The sequence below is a fragment of the Elephantulus edwardii genome, unplaced genomic scaffold (genome assembly GCF_000299155.1).
Source record: "Elephantulus edwardii isolate Elephantulus edwardi_28Jun2011 unplaced genomic scaffold, EleEdw1.0 scaffold00127, whole genome shotgun sequence".
In the NCBI taxonomy this organism is placed as follows: domain Eukaryota; kingdom Metazoa; phylum Chordata; class Mammalia; order Macroscelidea; family Macroscelididae; genus Elephantulus; species Elephantulus edwardii.
This window is the reverse complement of record NW_006399877.1, coordinates 7,476,032-7,492,218: the sequence shown is the minus strand read 5'-3', so window position 1 is coordinate 7,492,218 and position 16,187 is coordinate 7,476,032. Positions and strand designations below refer to the sequence as shown.

At 38.3% G+C, this 16,187-nt stretch overlaps 1 protein-coding gene across 1 annotated transcript in view; it reads left to right on the top strand.

The window, feature by feature from the left end:
- The first annotated feature begins 1,047 nt into the window (after positions 1-1,047).
- Positions 1,048-16,187, top strand: part of GIGYF2 (GRB10 interacting GYF protein 2) — a 108,044-nt gene continuing 92,904 nt past the window's right edge. Inside the window, exons 1-6 of the mRNA XM_006893534.1 lie at positions 1,048-1,133; positions 2,564-2,693; positions 6,557-6,652; positions 10,430-10,541; positions 11,810-11,921; positions 13,701-13,741. Coding sequence (XP_006893596.1) covers positions 1,048-1,133; positions 2,564-2,693; positions 6,557-6,652; positions 10,430-10,541; positions 11,810-11,921; positions 13,701-13,741 — 577 coding nt within the window. The remainder of the gene's footprint in view (positions 1,134-2,563; positions 2,694-6,556; positions 6,653-10,429; positions 10,542-11,809; positions 11,922-13,700; positions 13,742-16,187) is intronic.

The following is a 16,187-nucleotide window of genomic DNA, read 5'->3' as shown; positions in this document are numbered from 1 at the left end:
TTTCGTCCTTTCTCGAGGTTCATAGGGTTTCCAGAGGCAAGCTGTTGTGGAAGTGGATGCCACTCTTGCTTCCAAGCTTGTTTTAATCGGGGAGCTTCACCAAACACTGTCCACCATGGGTAACAGTATTCGGCTTCACAGCACCACGAGTTACCTCTGTACAGCAAGTGGACATACCAGGGTTGGTTTTTGTAGTAGAGTGGTAAATTTAATAGAATCTGCCTGACTTAGAAGAATTTGCCTACCCTTGCCCTGGTTCCCAAACAGTATGATTTCAGGGTCATTGATGGAGTCTGTCAGTGTGATAGACAGCCTTCCCCTTTCCCACATTTCCTTAAGTTTTGTTTGATGGTATTTCATTGGACCAGCCCCAAGGTTTGTATAGTGCTTGAATTGGGGTAGCTTTAGCATACAGAAGCCATCAGTGCCATTCCTAGCACTAACTTGACTACTCTGCTGGCATTCATGTCCTCAGACATGCTGATAAACTGAGGAGTGGGACTCTTAGTAGGTGTGCCTCCATCAGAATTCCTTCTGCAGAGAGATGTAAGTTTTCAAGGAAACTGCAGCTGTATTCTCTGTGTGTAACACTGCAGTCATTGTGAAACCTGATGGTGAAGAGCAGTGTCCAGAGTACTTTAGAATGAATTTGAGAGGCCTTCACATTGCCTTGGTGTATTTCTTTGAACCATGACCAAAATACTTAGTGAACATCATACTCATTTTTGTGGATAATAATGTAAAATGATGTTCAACAAATGGACAGAAATGAGATTTATTTGTGTCGGGTATAGAAGCGAAGATGGGAGAGGGTAGGTAACCATGTCTAGGAAATCATCAAGTTGAGGTTATCATTCTATTTAGAAGAAATAAATTATATAATCACCAGAGCCCTTTAAAAGGATCTGATCGATTTGTTAGAGAAATGGTTCCTAATTACCAACCAGTATTTTAGAAATAACAAGACTTTTGTTACCATCAAGAAAGGAATGGCAAACACAGCATGCACATTTTGGGAGTAGAGATGGACTCGGAGTTTTTGAGCGAATGGCAAAGTCAGAGGGCAGTTGGCTGGATGATGCTGAGAAGCAGCATTCTGGATGGCTCTCAGCCATTGTTTGGACCGCTCCTTTGTGGGTATGTTGTTTTCTTACACAATTATTTATCCTTCCTTAAGGGGCTGGACTAAATGACCTAATACCAAGAATAATTGGAAGGGAAAGACCAGCCTAGGTAGTGTTGAACAGACACTTCAGCATTTGGTTGGTAATAAACAGCGTCAGGTCACTAATGCAGATACTTTTTTTCTTCTGTACTTTCTACATTTTTATAATTCATATACTATTTTATCTTGCCATTTTAGAATACTTTAGCAATATTCATTATGATTAATAATTTTTTTATTGTATATGATTTGGTAAGGTATTTCCCTTTTTGTTTTTTGCTTTATAGTGAATAAAGCTTAAAAATTTTGAGCATACATTTTCATTGAATTTTTCTATAGTTAAACTTTTGAGTACCTTGATCCCTTTTAACCTTGTTATCTATTATTTTTAGGGAGCTCTCGTGGCTTAGTGGTAAGAAATTGTGCTGTCAACCCAAAGGCTCACGGTACGAATCTGCCAGCTGCTCTGCGGGAGAAAGATGGGCAGTCTCTTCCTGTGCAATTTACTGCCTCTGAAAACCTGCTGGAGGGTCAGCTATGAGTCAGTCCCAACTCAACGGTACACAACAACAACATCTATTACTTTATGGAGTTTAAGGTGGTTCCCAGATTGTTAGCTTTCTTAATAGTAATTCTCTACTTTGCTGTTTGTCAAAGAGCTGCAGTAGAATCTTAACTCTTCCAGTTTTTTGCTGGTTTGTTTCCTAATATTTAAAATAAATTAAAAATCGAGCAAAGTAATCCCCCATCTCTTGTTCCATTTTTTAAAAGATAACTTGTGTTAGAATCAGAACCAACTCATAGCTGACCCTCCAGCGGTTTTTCAGAGACAGTACATCGCACAGGAGATTGCCCATCATTGCTGTGAGGAGCAGCTGGTGGGTTTGAACCATGTGCCTTTGGGTTGGCAGTGTAATTCCTTACCACTAAGTCACCAGAGCTCCATAAATACGCTATTAAGTATTGCCAAGCCATTCATCGAGCTGGTTATTTCAGTTTTTAGTCCCACACGTACGCTTTTAAGAGTTTTCATTGTTTAACATTCTTCTCAATATTGTCAGATACTTTTTAAGTTCTAGCAATATGATGAGCCTAAAACTAATTTTAGGAAAAAATATTTCCCCTCTGTTCTGTGCCAGCCAGTCTCGTCACAGACATGACACCATTGCCTTACTAACTAAGGGATAACCACATGCTTGTTCAGTTTTCTTTTAGGGACATCACCTTATTACTGTATGGCAGCAGATTGTAGAAAACTGACAATCTTTGATATTTTAAATGTTAGAGGATTTATTTTTGCCCCTCTTCAGAACTAAAATGACTTTTTTATAATATGTGTCACATACACCTCTCCCCCGCTCAGTTCCAGGATATGACTTTTTCTGTTTCTTCTTCTAGGCTTCGTGCGTTATCCAGTGGTGGGAGTATTACATCCCCTCCTCTCTCTCCAGCATTGCCGAAGTATAAATTAGCAGACTATCGTTATGGCAGAGAAGAAATGTTAGCACTTTTCCTTAAAGATAACAAGGTAAGAAAATTGGAAATGAGCACTCAGAGTTTGAACAAGAACCCGTGAGAATACTCTTAATGGACTGTGATGATTCAGTGGTTGAATTCTCACCACTTATAATGGAGACTAGGGTGTAGTTCTGGCTGGTGCATCTCAGGCCCAGCCACCACACCGTTGTCTGTGCAGTCATATATGTTGTGAAGCTGAACAGGTTTCATTGGAGCTTCCAGGCAGAACTGGACTAGGGAAGGCCTGACAGTTTACTTTTGAAAGTAAAAAAGACATTGGAAACTGAGTCATGATGCTCAGCTCCATAACCAGTTACAGGTTGGTTCATGACCATCCTGTTGGGCCTGTGGAGTTTGATTCAGTGGCAGCTAACAACACCACGGTGAATGGAGTGTTTGCTTTATAATAATACATTTCACTGTACTGATCCATACTTTTTTCTCTCCATTTTATTTTTTCATGGTTTGTAACTTTTTTCCTGGTTTGAAACCGCATACAACTATGTATCTCTTACACTCCATTATTTATATACATGTATATTCATTCTTCTGGTCAGCTCTTTAACTTCAAATTTTTTTCCTTTTTTGTCTTTGCAATCTTTAGAGTCTCTTCTGACATCCATTTCTAGTTTTCCTTTCTCCTCTGTTTTTGTAAATGACCTTTTTGCTTTCTTCATGGATGATATCAGTGAAATCATCCCACAGCTCATCTTGTCTGTGTTCAGTGCCTCAAACCTATTTAGATGATCATGAAATTCAGATGGAATTGATTCAGGATCATATCTTTGTCCCTGTGGACTTACTAAATTTTTATCGACTTAAGTTGAACTTATGTTTGAGTATTGATGATTTGACCCACTGTCTGCCCCTGGCTTAGTTTTAACTGCCAATATCGAGCTTTTCCAACAATTTTCTTCCACAAATGTAGTTTGATTCCTATGCAACCCTTCAGGTGAAATCTACATGTAAAGTTGTCCTTTGTGCCTTTTAAAAAAAGGTCTTTGCAATGAATAAATCATTGTAAATACAAAATTCAGTAATTCTATTTTCAGCCTCATTTCTGTCACTAAGCCCCTAGTTTTGCATTCCGTTTACCGGTTACCATTACCACATCTTGATTACGTGTTCAGTCAATTTCTGACTGTAAGATTTTTTTTCCTCTTTGACTCTAGATGTAGGTGCGTATATTTGAATAATAGTCATGTTAACGGGTCTTGCTTGTATGTGTATGGATATTATCCTATCACTTAACAACATTTTATTTCAGGATAGAACTTGAAATTGACTTTTTTTGCTTATGACTGCAACACCATTCTTTCTCTGTTTTTCATTCCCTACATAGTATACTTTAGGTTTTATCTGATTCAAAGTGTCCAAAGCTGGACCCTCTCATTTCATTAATGCCTAGTATGTCAGTCAATATTCATGTGTTCCATTTCATTTTAAATAATTCCCAGTTTTGCAACATTCAGGCTCCTTACTTTCCATGTTCCAGTTGTTAAACAATGTTTGTTATTCTTCTTCATTTCAGCTGACTTTCAGTCTGGGCCTACCACTACACTACTATAACCATTCTCTATGTTTAGTGTTCATAGGGTTCTCAAAGGCCTGTTATTTAGGAATTAGATGGCCCATCCTGCTTCCTAGGCTGTCGTAGTCAGGGAGCTCCATCAAAACCTGCCATCTATGGATATCCCTTATGGTATTTGACACACCAGTGGCACAGATTTTAGTATCACAGAAACCCCAGTTTATCTCAGTACAGGCAAACTCACAGACAAGTGCTGTATCATGTAGAGCAACATTGTCTCCAACCACAATTAACACCATTATGCACTCACATCAGCATATCTCACATACATCTTTATAGTTAATGGACTTTTCTCAGCTTTCCAGGGACAACATAGCTAAGAAGACCTGTCAGCACTTAATATCTTACCTAATTTGTTTCCTCTTAACCCTTCTTTTGTGTTAATTTTATTTCTGCCCCAGCTGCATGGCTCCAAGTAGAAGAAAGAAGGCATTCTCTCTTACCCTGCTTTACGGGGGAAGTAAAGAGTGAGGGAGAGTTGACTTCTGTTTTCCCCCTCTTCGACTTAAATATGATGTTAAATAGAGAGATTTACATAGACTACCACTTTTCTATAACATAGAAATGTTCAGGCCTCAAATTAGATTCTAATTTAAATTTACATAACTGACCATTGAGAAATACTACTCTCGGCTTTTTTCAATATACCCACAATTCTTGGGTATTGACCTTAATGACAATTTTACCAGGCCCTTGAGTGGAGGAAATTGGAATGAGTTCTTTCATGGCTGATTAATTGAGACAGGGATAGACCTTTTCTAGTTTGGGTCATATACAATGTTAACGAGAACAGAAGAAATTATAGCTGGAAGTCCTGGTAAGGGGAAGAGAGCTTTTTGAGGGTCTTGGTATATTGAGATCGATTATTGGCAGGAGGTGGAGAGCTACATTCATATTCAAAGTTGTGGGGTCACTTCTAATTTTAAGCACAACAGTGCTGTTTTGAATTCTGTAATGTAACATAAATTTACCCTCACTTTGAAACAATAGACCCCATATACAATAAATTTATCATAATCACCTTCACGTGCTGCATGTGCAAGTGTTAGGATTCCAGCCTTTCCTTGCACAAAAAATAGGCCATAGGCGAATTGTGTGCACCTGTTTCAACTGACCTATGAATTCTGAAAAGACACTGTTAAGAATGAATCTCATTTATACCCTAGTAACTGCCTGTACCAAGTCTCTCCTTGGAAGCTAGGATTTCGAAGCTTGTCCTCACATACTTTGGGCACGTGGCCAGGAAAGACCGATCTTTGGAGAAGGACATTATGCTCAGAAGCGTGGAGGGACAGGGCAGGAGAGGAAGACCCCGGATGATATGGAAGACCCTGGATGATATGGGGCAGTGGGGGGTTGTGGTGTGTCAGAATTAGTGAGACTAGCTGAGGACAGGGAAAGGTTTGGAGCTGCTGTACATAGTGTCGCTATACATCATAGGCGACTCAGTGGCACATAACAACAACATACTATATTGGTTGGGTTTGTTTTGGTATTTTTTTTTGTTTGTTTTTGTTTTTTAAATTTAAGCCTCTTGTTTAGAGTCAACAAAAGCTTGGGCTCTTTGTGTATATAGTTGGTTATTATATTTTGGAGGCACATTCTTAGTGGTACAGCATTCTTCTGTCAATATGCTGTACTGAGGTAATGTGGGGTTGCTGTGATGCTGAACTTTGTACCACTGGGGTGTCAAATGACGTAACGGTTACCCATGATGGACAGTGTTTGGTGGGCTCCTAGTTTAAGACAGGTTTGGAAGCAGGAGTTGACATCCACTTCCTAAACAACATGCTTCCCTATGAACTTTGATGAATAGCGATAGTTATAGAAAGGCTTCAAGCCTTTTGTTCATAGGATCTCTATGAGTCGTATTTGACTTGAAGGCAATCAACAACAGCTGCCTGTACATGGTTTAAATATTTTTAATGGATTGAAAATATAAAATTTTAATGAGATTGCTAAAAAGAGATAGAGTGGCTTATCAAAAGGTCTTTAACAGCTCCTATTTTGAGTTTGTACTTCACCTTCATACCCATTTTGAACTAGCACAACCAAAAATGTTGGTCAGATTGAAATGTAGGGAGCATGATAAGGGGTTTGTTTGATCTTCTGAAATTGGTAAGTGCCACAGAAGTTAAACTTGGATGAGTAAACTTTAATTCATATTTATAATCAGCACAGTGGATTCATAGAGGAGTGGGGAGTTTTTGTTTTGCTTTGCTTTAACTTTTAATTATAGGTGCAGTGATCATCTTACAGTGTTCATGTGTTCGACCGTGCAGATACCGTCAGACCTTCTGGATAAAGAATTCCTGCCTATTCTTCAAGAGGAGCCCCTTCCGCCATTGGCTCTTGTCCCCTTTACAGAAGAAGAACAGGTGTGTGCTGTGCTCTGATCCACATCTTAAGCCCTTCCTTTCCACTAAGACATGAAAATGAAAAGCTGCTACTTAGGCCCTATGGAGTATTCTGTACCCACACAAGTTGGCTTTCTTTTGAACGCACTCCCTCACCTTTCTTTAAAAAAAACAAACAAACAAAACAACATACCACAACAATAAAACTTACTGAGGCAGATGTGTGTCTAACACATCATTTGACTAGTTTAGCTTTGCTCACAAATTGGTGATGTACTTAGCATCACTCTTAGCCATTATCTGTTTTCTCATTACCCTTATCAGAAGGTCCCTGTAAGTGGGATCATATATTTGTCAGTTTGTGTGTAACTGATAACACTCAGCATAATGTTTTCAAGGTTATCCACATTGAAACGTGTACCACAATTCCGTTTTTCTTAAATATTCCACTATATGGGTGGGACTACATTGAATTTATTCAGTCACATACTTGGGTAGTTGGGTTATTCCTATCATTTGGTTGTTGTGAAAAATGCTTTAATGACCATGCCTGTGTATATGTTAGTCTCTGCTTTCAAGTATTGTTTAGGAGTTGAATAGTCTGTCTTGGTGTTCGATTTCTTCCTTTGTAATGTTGGCGAAAAGTATTGAATATCCAATCAACTGCCAAAAAGAATAAGTGTCTGGAACAGAGTACAATCTGAGTGCTCTTTAGAGACAAGAATGGTGAAACTTCATCTCACTTACTTAGAGTATGTTGTCAAATGGACCAGTCTTTGGAAAAACACATCATACTCTTGATGAGATGCATTGATAGAGTAACTGGGGATACGGGGGTTGGTGTGTCCAAATTAGTGAGACTGACTCAGGACAGGGCAGGGTTCAGAGCTGCTGTACATAGGATTACTATGGGTTTTAGGTGACTCGATGGCACACAGCAACAACTGGGAAGTGTACAAGATTGTAAAAGAAGAGGAAGACCCTTAATGAGATGTTTGAGGGTTGGTGTTTTGTTGTCTGTGTGGTGTTTTGACTGAAGAAAAGTTTTTGTACCCTTTGTTTTTGTTTCAGATTACCATGAATTGCTTTGTTTTTTTTGTTTTTACATTTTAAGTAGAAGGTATTTTGTTGTGTACCATTGAGTTAGAACTGAACCATAACTTACCCTCCAGTGCGTTTTCAAAGACTTTTCATGTTTTTAAATCACATGGGAGGAGATTAGCCATCTTTCTGCCTTGGAGAAGCTGGTGGATTTAAACCTCATGTCTTTGCCTTGGGAGCACAATTCCTTATCACTAAGCTTTTTGAGCTCCCTGAAGATGGCATATTAAAATTTTTATTCTGCAGTTTGTTTTGTCCAGTCAGTACTAATTTTAGAGTTATCTTTGTTGATACACAACCCCCTAGTTAATCTTTGCTTTGTCTTTCACTATTTTAGATTACTTTTAGTTTTTGCTATTACAGATTACTCTAGTAAGCATTCTTTTTTTTTAAAAATTTTATTATTTTTGTGTGAGTGTACCATCAAATCAGATCTGACTGGTACAGGAGGAGACTGTCCCTCCTTCCCCGGCAGAGCATCTGGTGGATTCGAACCGTGTGCCTCTGGGTTTGTAGTTGCAGCTCCTTGCCACTAAGCCACAGAGCTCCCCTAGTGAGCATTCTCATGACATATAGTGAAAGTGAATCCACTATGCTTTTTTTTAAAATTAATTTTTTAAAAAATAATTTTAATGAGCATTTACAGAGATTTTGGATTTCCATTCATTCATTGCTGCACTTCTCTTTCCGCCCAGCCCCCCTCCCCCAGTTCACTCCTCTCTTTCAAAAGTAAAAGAAACACTCCCTCCCGGTACACAATCCCCCCGCACCCTTCCCTCTGCCCCAAGTACATTCCACTATGCAACCTTAATTGTGGACTCTTGTGATAACCATAATAGCCTATCGTACATCGCTTTTAAATTATTCACTCCCTCATCTGTTTCAGTGCAGTATACACAATTTATCCAGTTTTTCTCAGTCTTACTGCAACCCTGATATTAGTCCATTTTACAACAGTGGCACCATGCAGTATTTGTCCTTTTGCAACTGAGATATTTCACTCAGCATAATGTCCTCCAGGGTCACCCATTTTTAATAATATTGCATGAGTTCCTTGTTTTTCAATGCAGCGTGGTATTCCATTGTGTGAATATACCACAGCTTCTCTATCCATTCGTTTGTTGATGGGCACTTAGGTTGTTTCCAACTCCTTGCTATTGTGAACAAAGCTACGATAAACATGGGTGTGCATATATCTGCTTGGGTGGCAGTTATGGTCTCTTTGGGATATATTCCCAGTAGTGGAATTGCTGGGTCAAATGGTATCTCTATTTGCAACTCTTTGAGAAAGCGCCATACTGCCTTCCACAGTGGTTGCACCTTTAAATTAATTTTAATAAAAGTTTACAGAGACTTTGGATTTCCATTCATTCATTGTTGCACTTTTCTCCCTGTCCACCCTTCCCCCCAATTCTCTCTTCTTTGAAAAGTAAAAGAAAAATTCTTTGATTATTATACAATCCCTCTTCCCAAATCTACTCCACTATGCTGCCTTCATTCTGACTCCTGTCATGACAGTAATACCTAATCATATCCCTTTTTTTAAAAACAAAACCCCACCAAACACAACTTTATTGTGTATTGCCAATTTACTTTCTAGTGATTGGTTAGGCCAATCTGGACATCTACCCTCAATGATGGGAAAGGGCCCTTTTCTCTATAAACAACTATTCAGTGCTTGAATTTTACATTTTGGCGAAATATGGTTATAATCAAACAGCGATTATAAAGACAAGAGCTTTGAGAATCCACTGCTGTCAGGGTAGCCCTTCGTTGGGTACTATAGCTGCTCATGGTTTGGAAGACTGCATTGTCAACAGGCAAAGTAAGCTAACTGGAATCAGGTTTGGTTCTGTTTTGTCCAAAGAAGATTTTGTCCAAATTTTAAGAGAATTTTTTTCCAGTAAAAAAGTCTACTGTTCAAAGTGCTATGTTTAAAATTGAATGGAAATTGAATGTTTAGAGTCCAGTGTTACTTGTTTAAAATAAGATTTTTTTCTGGGGAAAAAAAAAAGACAAGAACCTAGTCAATACTGGCCACCTTTGGAAAAGGGAAATTGTGGCATGAGAAGGGCTGAGAGGACAGTTTTGTGTCCCTATCTACTGTCATCTCGTCCTTGATGTGGTTTCAGATTCGGTAGTGGAAATGCAGATTATTGGCTGAGTGAGTTTTTAATTGACTTCTAATTCCTGTCCTCATCATAATGACTACCTTACTCTATTAAATTGGTTATTTGTTGAATGAGTCAAAAAAGCAATTTCTTTTTTCCAGTAGTTTCTGATAGAACTACGCATTATCAGGCAGGACTTTTTAGACTTCTTATACTTGGGTTTTTATTTCCATTTTCTATCAGTTGCAGACTTAAAGGGCCCTGTCAAGTTTAATCTGTCACAAAATTGTTTCTGTTCTGTTAGATATCTCTTTTCTCTTTCAGGTTACATGTAGCATGTAGTATTTGTTTGCTTGTTTAATTTCCTAGTTTCTTGTGGAGCCTCTTCTAGTGCAGGACATTGGTTTTCATGGCTTGTGTGTCTAAAGCATTCATTTGGAATGATCTGTTTAGGTCAGGTTTTGGTATGTTGTGTAGTTACGGTGTCCCATGGCTGCTAGTAACTAACTGCATGCCGTTTTGTACATCATTGGGTCGTGGGGAGAAGGCACATGCTTTATTCATTCATTCTTTATTTTTTTGGCAGAGAAACTTTTCCATGTCTGTAAATAGCGCTGCTGTCTTGCGATTGACAGGACGAGGAGGAGGAGGTACAGTGGTGGGAGCACCGCGAGGTCGAAGTTCCTCCAGAGGGCGAGGTGAGTCGGACCAAATGATGGCAGGAGGAGGTGGATGAGAGGAAAATCCCCCTTTCTTTCTAAGACTCTTTATGCTTGTATTTCCCCTCTCCTTCACTGCTTGACATTGAATATGTACATAAATATAGTGAGCATTCATTTTCTGGACGTTTTTCAGAGAATTTGATCGCTGGTCCTAAATTGAGAGAGCTTTGGTGACATTCTGGCCATAAGGAATTTACATGTTGGAGATTTTAGGTGATGACGTTTAGCTCAGTCTCACTTGTCTGGGGCCCTTTTGCTTTGGGAGCCAGAGCTCCCCGTCGTATCCTGATCATTGTCCATGTGGAATCTAAGAGGAGTGTCCAAAGCCAGAGAGGACATTTGCAGCGAAGGCTGTTTATACTTCCTTGTAAGGCCTTTTAGAAGATAGAACAAAAATATTTATGAAGCCTCATTTATCAAAGCAGCAGTGTGTAGTACATACTTTATAGTTTTATAGTTTTCTTTGAGAGAAACTGATGGAAGACTTGGGCTTGGGGTCTGCAGAGACACACTATTATATTCATGTGTCACACTACTCAGATCTCATGTGACTGAAGCAGAGTGTCTCACTGAAGGGAGTGTCTGATAATCAGAATGGTCTAGAGTAATTTTTCTAGGGAATGTACCAGAGTGTGTGTTCCTGTGAAGACATTTCTTGAGTTGTCCATGTCTTCATTGCAGCGCGTTTCCTCTTTTAAGATTTGAGCTGAGGGTATATTCCTCTGGGAATATTCCACAGCAAACAAAAATATTCCTTTGTTTGCTCTGGAATATCTTTTAAGCAAGTGGCTTATAAAACTGATAACACCTTATAGTAGACCTTATGAAATTATTTTTCCTCTGAGATAAGATAAATTATTGAAGCTAATGTGCCTGGTTGAGCACTTTAACTTCTCTTCACTAACTTTTTTAAATCAATAATTCTATTTTTCTTGAAAATAATACAGTAAAATGTTAAATTTACAATAATGAGTTATTGAGCTTCATTTGAATTTCTATTAATAGTGATTTTTAACTTAACACTGATTCTTATTCAGGACTAGAAGTTTGACACTAACTTTTTTCACCCTCTTTTAGCTACTTAAATGCCATCATTAGCCTCCTAGGAGAAACCTTAGCAGGGCTCACCAGATAAATAAATGTAGACGTCTTATTTCAGAGAGGAGTATGACAGCTTGAGTGATTGGCTTTTTATGTTGGCTGTGTGCCCAGTGTGACATCTGACTGTCCTTCTGTGTCTTCAGGCAGAGGCAGAGGTGAATGTACTTTCTACCAAAGAAGTTTTGATGAAGTAGAGGGTGTGTTTGGTCGAGGAGGTGGCAGGGAAATGCATCGATCGCAGAGCTGGGAGGAAAGGTAAGGAAAGGACCAGGGCTGGATGCAGAATTCTTGGCACATCACACTTCCTGCTTTCCTGCCTTTTCAGATGCACGATTAGGTGTGGTGGTGGTGGTGGTGGTGTTCAGTGCCATCGAGTCGTAGGTGACCCATAGTAACCCTATGAACAAAAGTCCTGAACATTTGTATAACTTTCATCATTTCTCCAAGTTCATACGGTTTCTGGAGGCAAGCTATTTTGGAAGTGGATGCTACTACTGCTTCCAAGCTTTTTTTTTTTCCCCCAAGCTTATTTTTAATTGGGGAGCTCCACCAAACACTGTCCACCATGGGTAACCATTATTGCATTTGACACATCAGTGTCACAGTGTTCAGCTTTACAGCAATCACGAGTTACCTCTGTACACCAGTGCTATACCACTTAGAAGAATGATCAAAAGCAATTAAAACTAGGCCTGAAGGCCACAGATTAAAATCACCCACCTATGTTAGATATTTTTAAATGATCATTTTTTAAAGACAAATCATCTAGATAAATATGTGTATTAGTGTCCTAGAGTTCTCATAACAAACATCACAGACTGGGTGGCTTAATGCTATGGGATAAATTTATTCTTTCACAGATCAGGAGCCCTGAAGTGTACAGACATGTGTGTGTGTGCCATTTTTTAATATGTGTGTGTGTGTTTATATATATATATTTATTTGTTGTTGTTATGTTCTGTCGAGTTGCTTGCGACTCATAGTGACCCTATGTACAAGAGCCCTAAACTCTGCTCTGTCCTGTGCCAATTGCACTGTCTCTGATACACCCATCCCAATTACCCCAGTCACTGAATCAGTCCACCTCATAGAGGGCCTTCCCCTCCTGTGCTGTCCCTCCACCCTACCAAGCATGATGTCCCTCTCCAAGGACCTGTCCCTCCTTGCAACATGTCCAAAGTATGTTAGACGAAGCCTCAGAATCCTTGCCTCCAAGGAGCTGCCTGGTTTAACCCTCTCCTGGATGAATCTGTCTGTTTTCCTGTTTTTTTTTTAATTGGTTTGCTTACAAAATTTATATACATTGTGTTTCACTATTCTTCATTCACACTGTGTTTCATACAATCATTCTCACACATTATGTTTCATAAAATTAATCCCTGGGCCTTGCCATATATATAAAATTTTTATATTAAAAAAATTATGAAACACAATGTAAATGAAAGATGGTATAAAACACAATGTATCTGAATGAAACATAATGTAAAGGAATTATTAAAACCAATAAAAGTTTTTAAAAAGTGATGTTTAAAAAATTATATATACAAAATTATTGGTATAAGTTAGCTTTTGATAGGTGAGATAATGGATATTGTTGTTCTCAACTTTTTTGAGGTTTTTCCCCCCAATAATTTTTAAAAATTTATTATTAATTTCAATGAAAATTTACAGAGACTTTGGATATTTTCATTCATTCCTTGTTGCACTTTTCTCCCCTTCCAACCCTCCCCCCAGTACACTACCTTCCTCTTGGAGAAGTAAAAGAAAAATTCTTTCATTGTTTTATAGTCCCTCCCCGCAGGTCCACTCCACTGTGTAGGCTAACACAAATACCTAATAACATATTCCTTTTAAACAGTTTTCTCCCTCATCTGTTTCAATGCAGTATACATTATTGAACCCATCTTTCTCAGTCGAGTTTTCCCCCCTCAGTATTAAGTCATGCTAATAACCATAAGAAAGATACAAAAGTGATGAGTTCATGGATGAGAAAGCTATATACTACTTGTTTGAAACATCTTTTAACTTTTCTAGGGGTGACAGACGTTTTGAAAAACCTGGACGAAAAGATGTAGGTAAGGTTTTTCTGTTTTAAAATACATGTTCTGTATTTAAAATATGTGCCTGTCTTTTCAGTCCTTCACAGACTTACACGCAAGCATTCATTCCCTGGTATTGTCTCTCTTTCCTCCATCTCTCCAGTAGGTGGGGTTGTAGAATTGCATTAGAATTCTATGGTTATTTAAGGGTTCTGTTGTATGAAACCAGGGCTGACAAGGAATTAGAACCATTAGGATTTACTTAATGCTTTAGATCTAGATATTCTCAGAAAGGTATATTCTTCATTAAAGCCATTTGTAAAGTTAAGTTAGCAGCTAGTCTAGTAACATTTTTTCTTGTGGGGATGATAGCTCACTGGTTATTTCTTATTGTGTCTGTTAATTTATATTAATAATAGTGACTTACTATTGAAAGTTTTTGGTAAGGTGCTAATTTTAATAGTGCTAAGTAATTCTGAACTCTTTTATCAGTTTTGGTTGACTTTGAGAAGAAATAACGAAAATAGCTATTGCTATTGTTATTTCATTTTGGAGGAACATTCCTGTAAGTTGTATAGCACTTTTCTGTCAATTTTCTGTACTAAGGTAATCTGGGTTTGCTATGAAGCTGAACTTTGTGCCATTAGGGGTCAAATGCCATAACAGCTGCCCATGGTGGACAGTGTTTGATGGAGCTCCCAATTTTAAGACAGGTTTGGAAGCAGGAGTGGCATCCAGTTCCTAAACTATATCCCTCTGGAAACTCTTTGAACCTGGAGGAATGATGGTTTTTAGAAAGTCTTTAGGCTTTTTGTTCAGAGGGTCGCTATGAGTTGTCCTTGACTCGACAACAATGAACAACAACAGTATGTTTGTAAACAAAGGCTGAAAAGCACACATGTTCTTCTTTAGTTACCTGTCCATCTAGTCATTTGGCTGGACAAATACATAGTCAAGGCGTCCACTGAATAGGACTTGAAGGGTTATGGTGAACTTATTTAATGTTCACTTATTTATATTAAATGTTTAATGTATTTAATGTTAAGAATTTGTTAGAATGACCTTTTATGATTACTTAAAGATATTACTTATAAACTGTCAGGGTTTTTTTAAAATATATATATAAAAATAGATAATCACATATTAATATCTGAGAGGAGTAACAAGATCAGTTCATGGTACCATTCACTCACTCACTCATTATCATGGTTTCAAAATGGACTCATAGCTGGTTCAGAGACTATAAATTCCACAGGAGGATGTTTCCCATCTTCTTGCAGAGCAGCTAGTGGATTTGGGTTGTTGGCACAACTTCTTACCTTCTAGGCCTCTAGGGCTGCCTGTGGTATATCATTAGTGTTATGAAAATAACTATATAAATCCCAAATTCCATGAAATCACAAAAAAAAGTATTGTTTTCCAGACACAGAGGTATATATTTTTCCTACATGTGGTAAATATGTGACAGTCATTCATGAATTGATTTGGCAGGTTGTTTTAAAGAATTAAGAGTTAGGTTTGTATCACTATTTCTATATAATACTCTTTTAATAATAATGATAAATTATTTGAATTCCTTTTTCATTAACAGCACTGAGAATAATCAGCTGTATTACACTGATTAAATCTAAGTATAGGATGAAGGCATTTGGCACAGCTAATAGACAGTTGTTGAATATTTTTACCACACTGTGCACCATGGGATGAATATTGTCTTGGGGGAGTTGTCAAGACCTCTCCTCTCAAGACTGATTTTGTGCTTTTGCCAGCGAGCATGAAGATGGGATGAGGGATCAAATACAGCATTTGGACCCAGAAGATCCTGGGTCATCCAAATTCTCAGCAAAAATAGAGGTTTAGTCAAAGGGAAGACAACCTTCAATGAGATGGATTGAGAGAGTGATTATAACAATGGGCTTAACCACAGCAGGCATTGTGAGGATGACATAGAATGGGGCAAGGTTTCTTTCTCTTTTATAGGGTGATTGTGGAGCTGACTCAACAGCACCTAACACCAATGTGAAGAAAGTGGAGGTGATAATGCCTTTTATAAATTTTCAGAAACAGAGTGTATATGTTGATCCATGCAACAAATATGAAATTCCTTTCAGTATACCAGGCACTGTTACCTATTATTATTGCTGTCAAATTGGAACCAACTCAGAGCTGACCCTCCAGTGGGTTTTTTGAGGTGGTAAATCATGGAGATTTCCCATTTTTCTCTTGATGAGCAGCTGGTGGATTTGAACCACTATCGAGGTGTCACCTTTGGGTTAGCAGCACAGCTCCCTACAGACTGCACCACCAGAGTATACTAGGCAGTGTGTGAGGTGCCAAATAATTGCAGATTTTCTTTGGAGGACAGTGTTAGTGTGTCAATCTGTTTATTCAGTGTGATGAGGGAGCCACGAGGTAGCATAATTAGAATGTGAGATCAGAATTAAGGTTGGATAAGTAAATAAAATGGAATCAGGTAGAAATT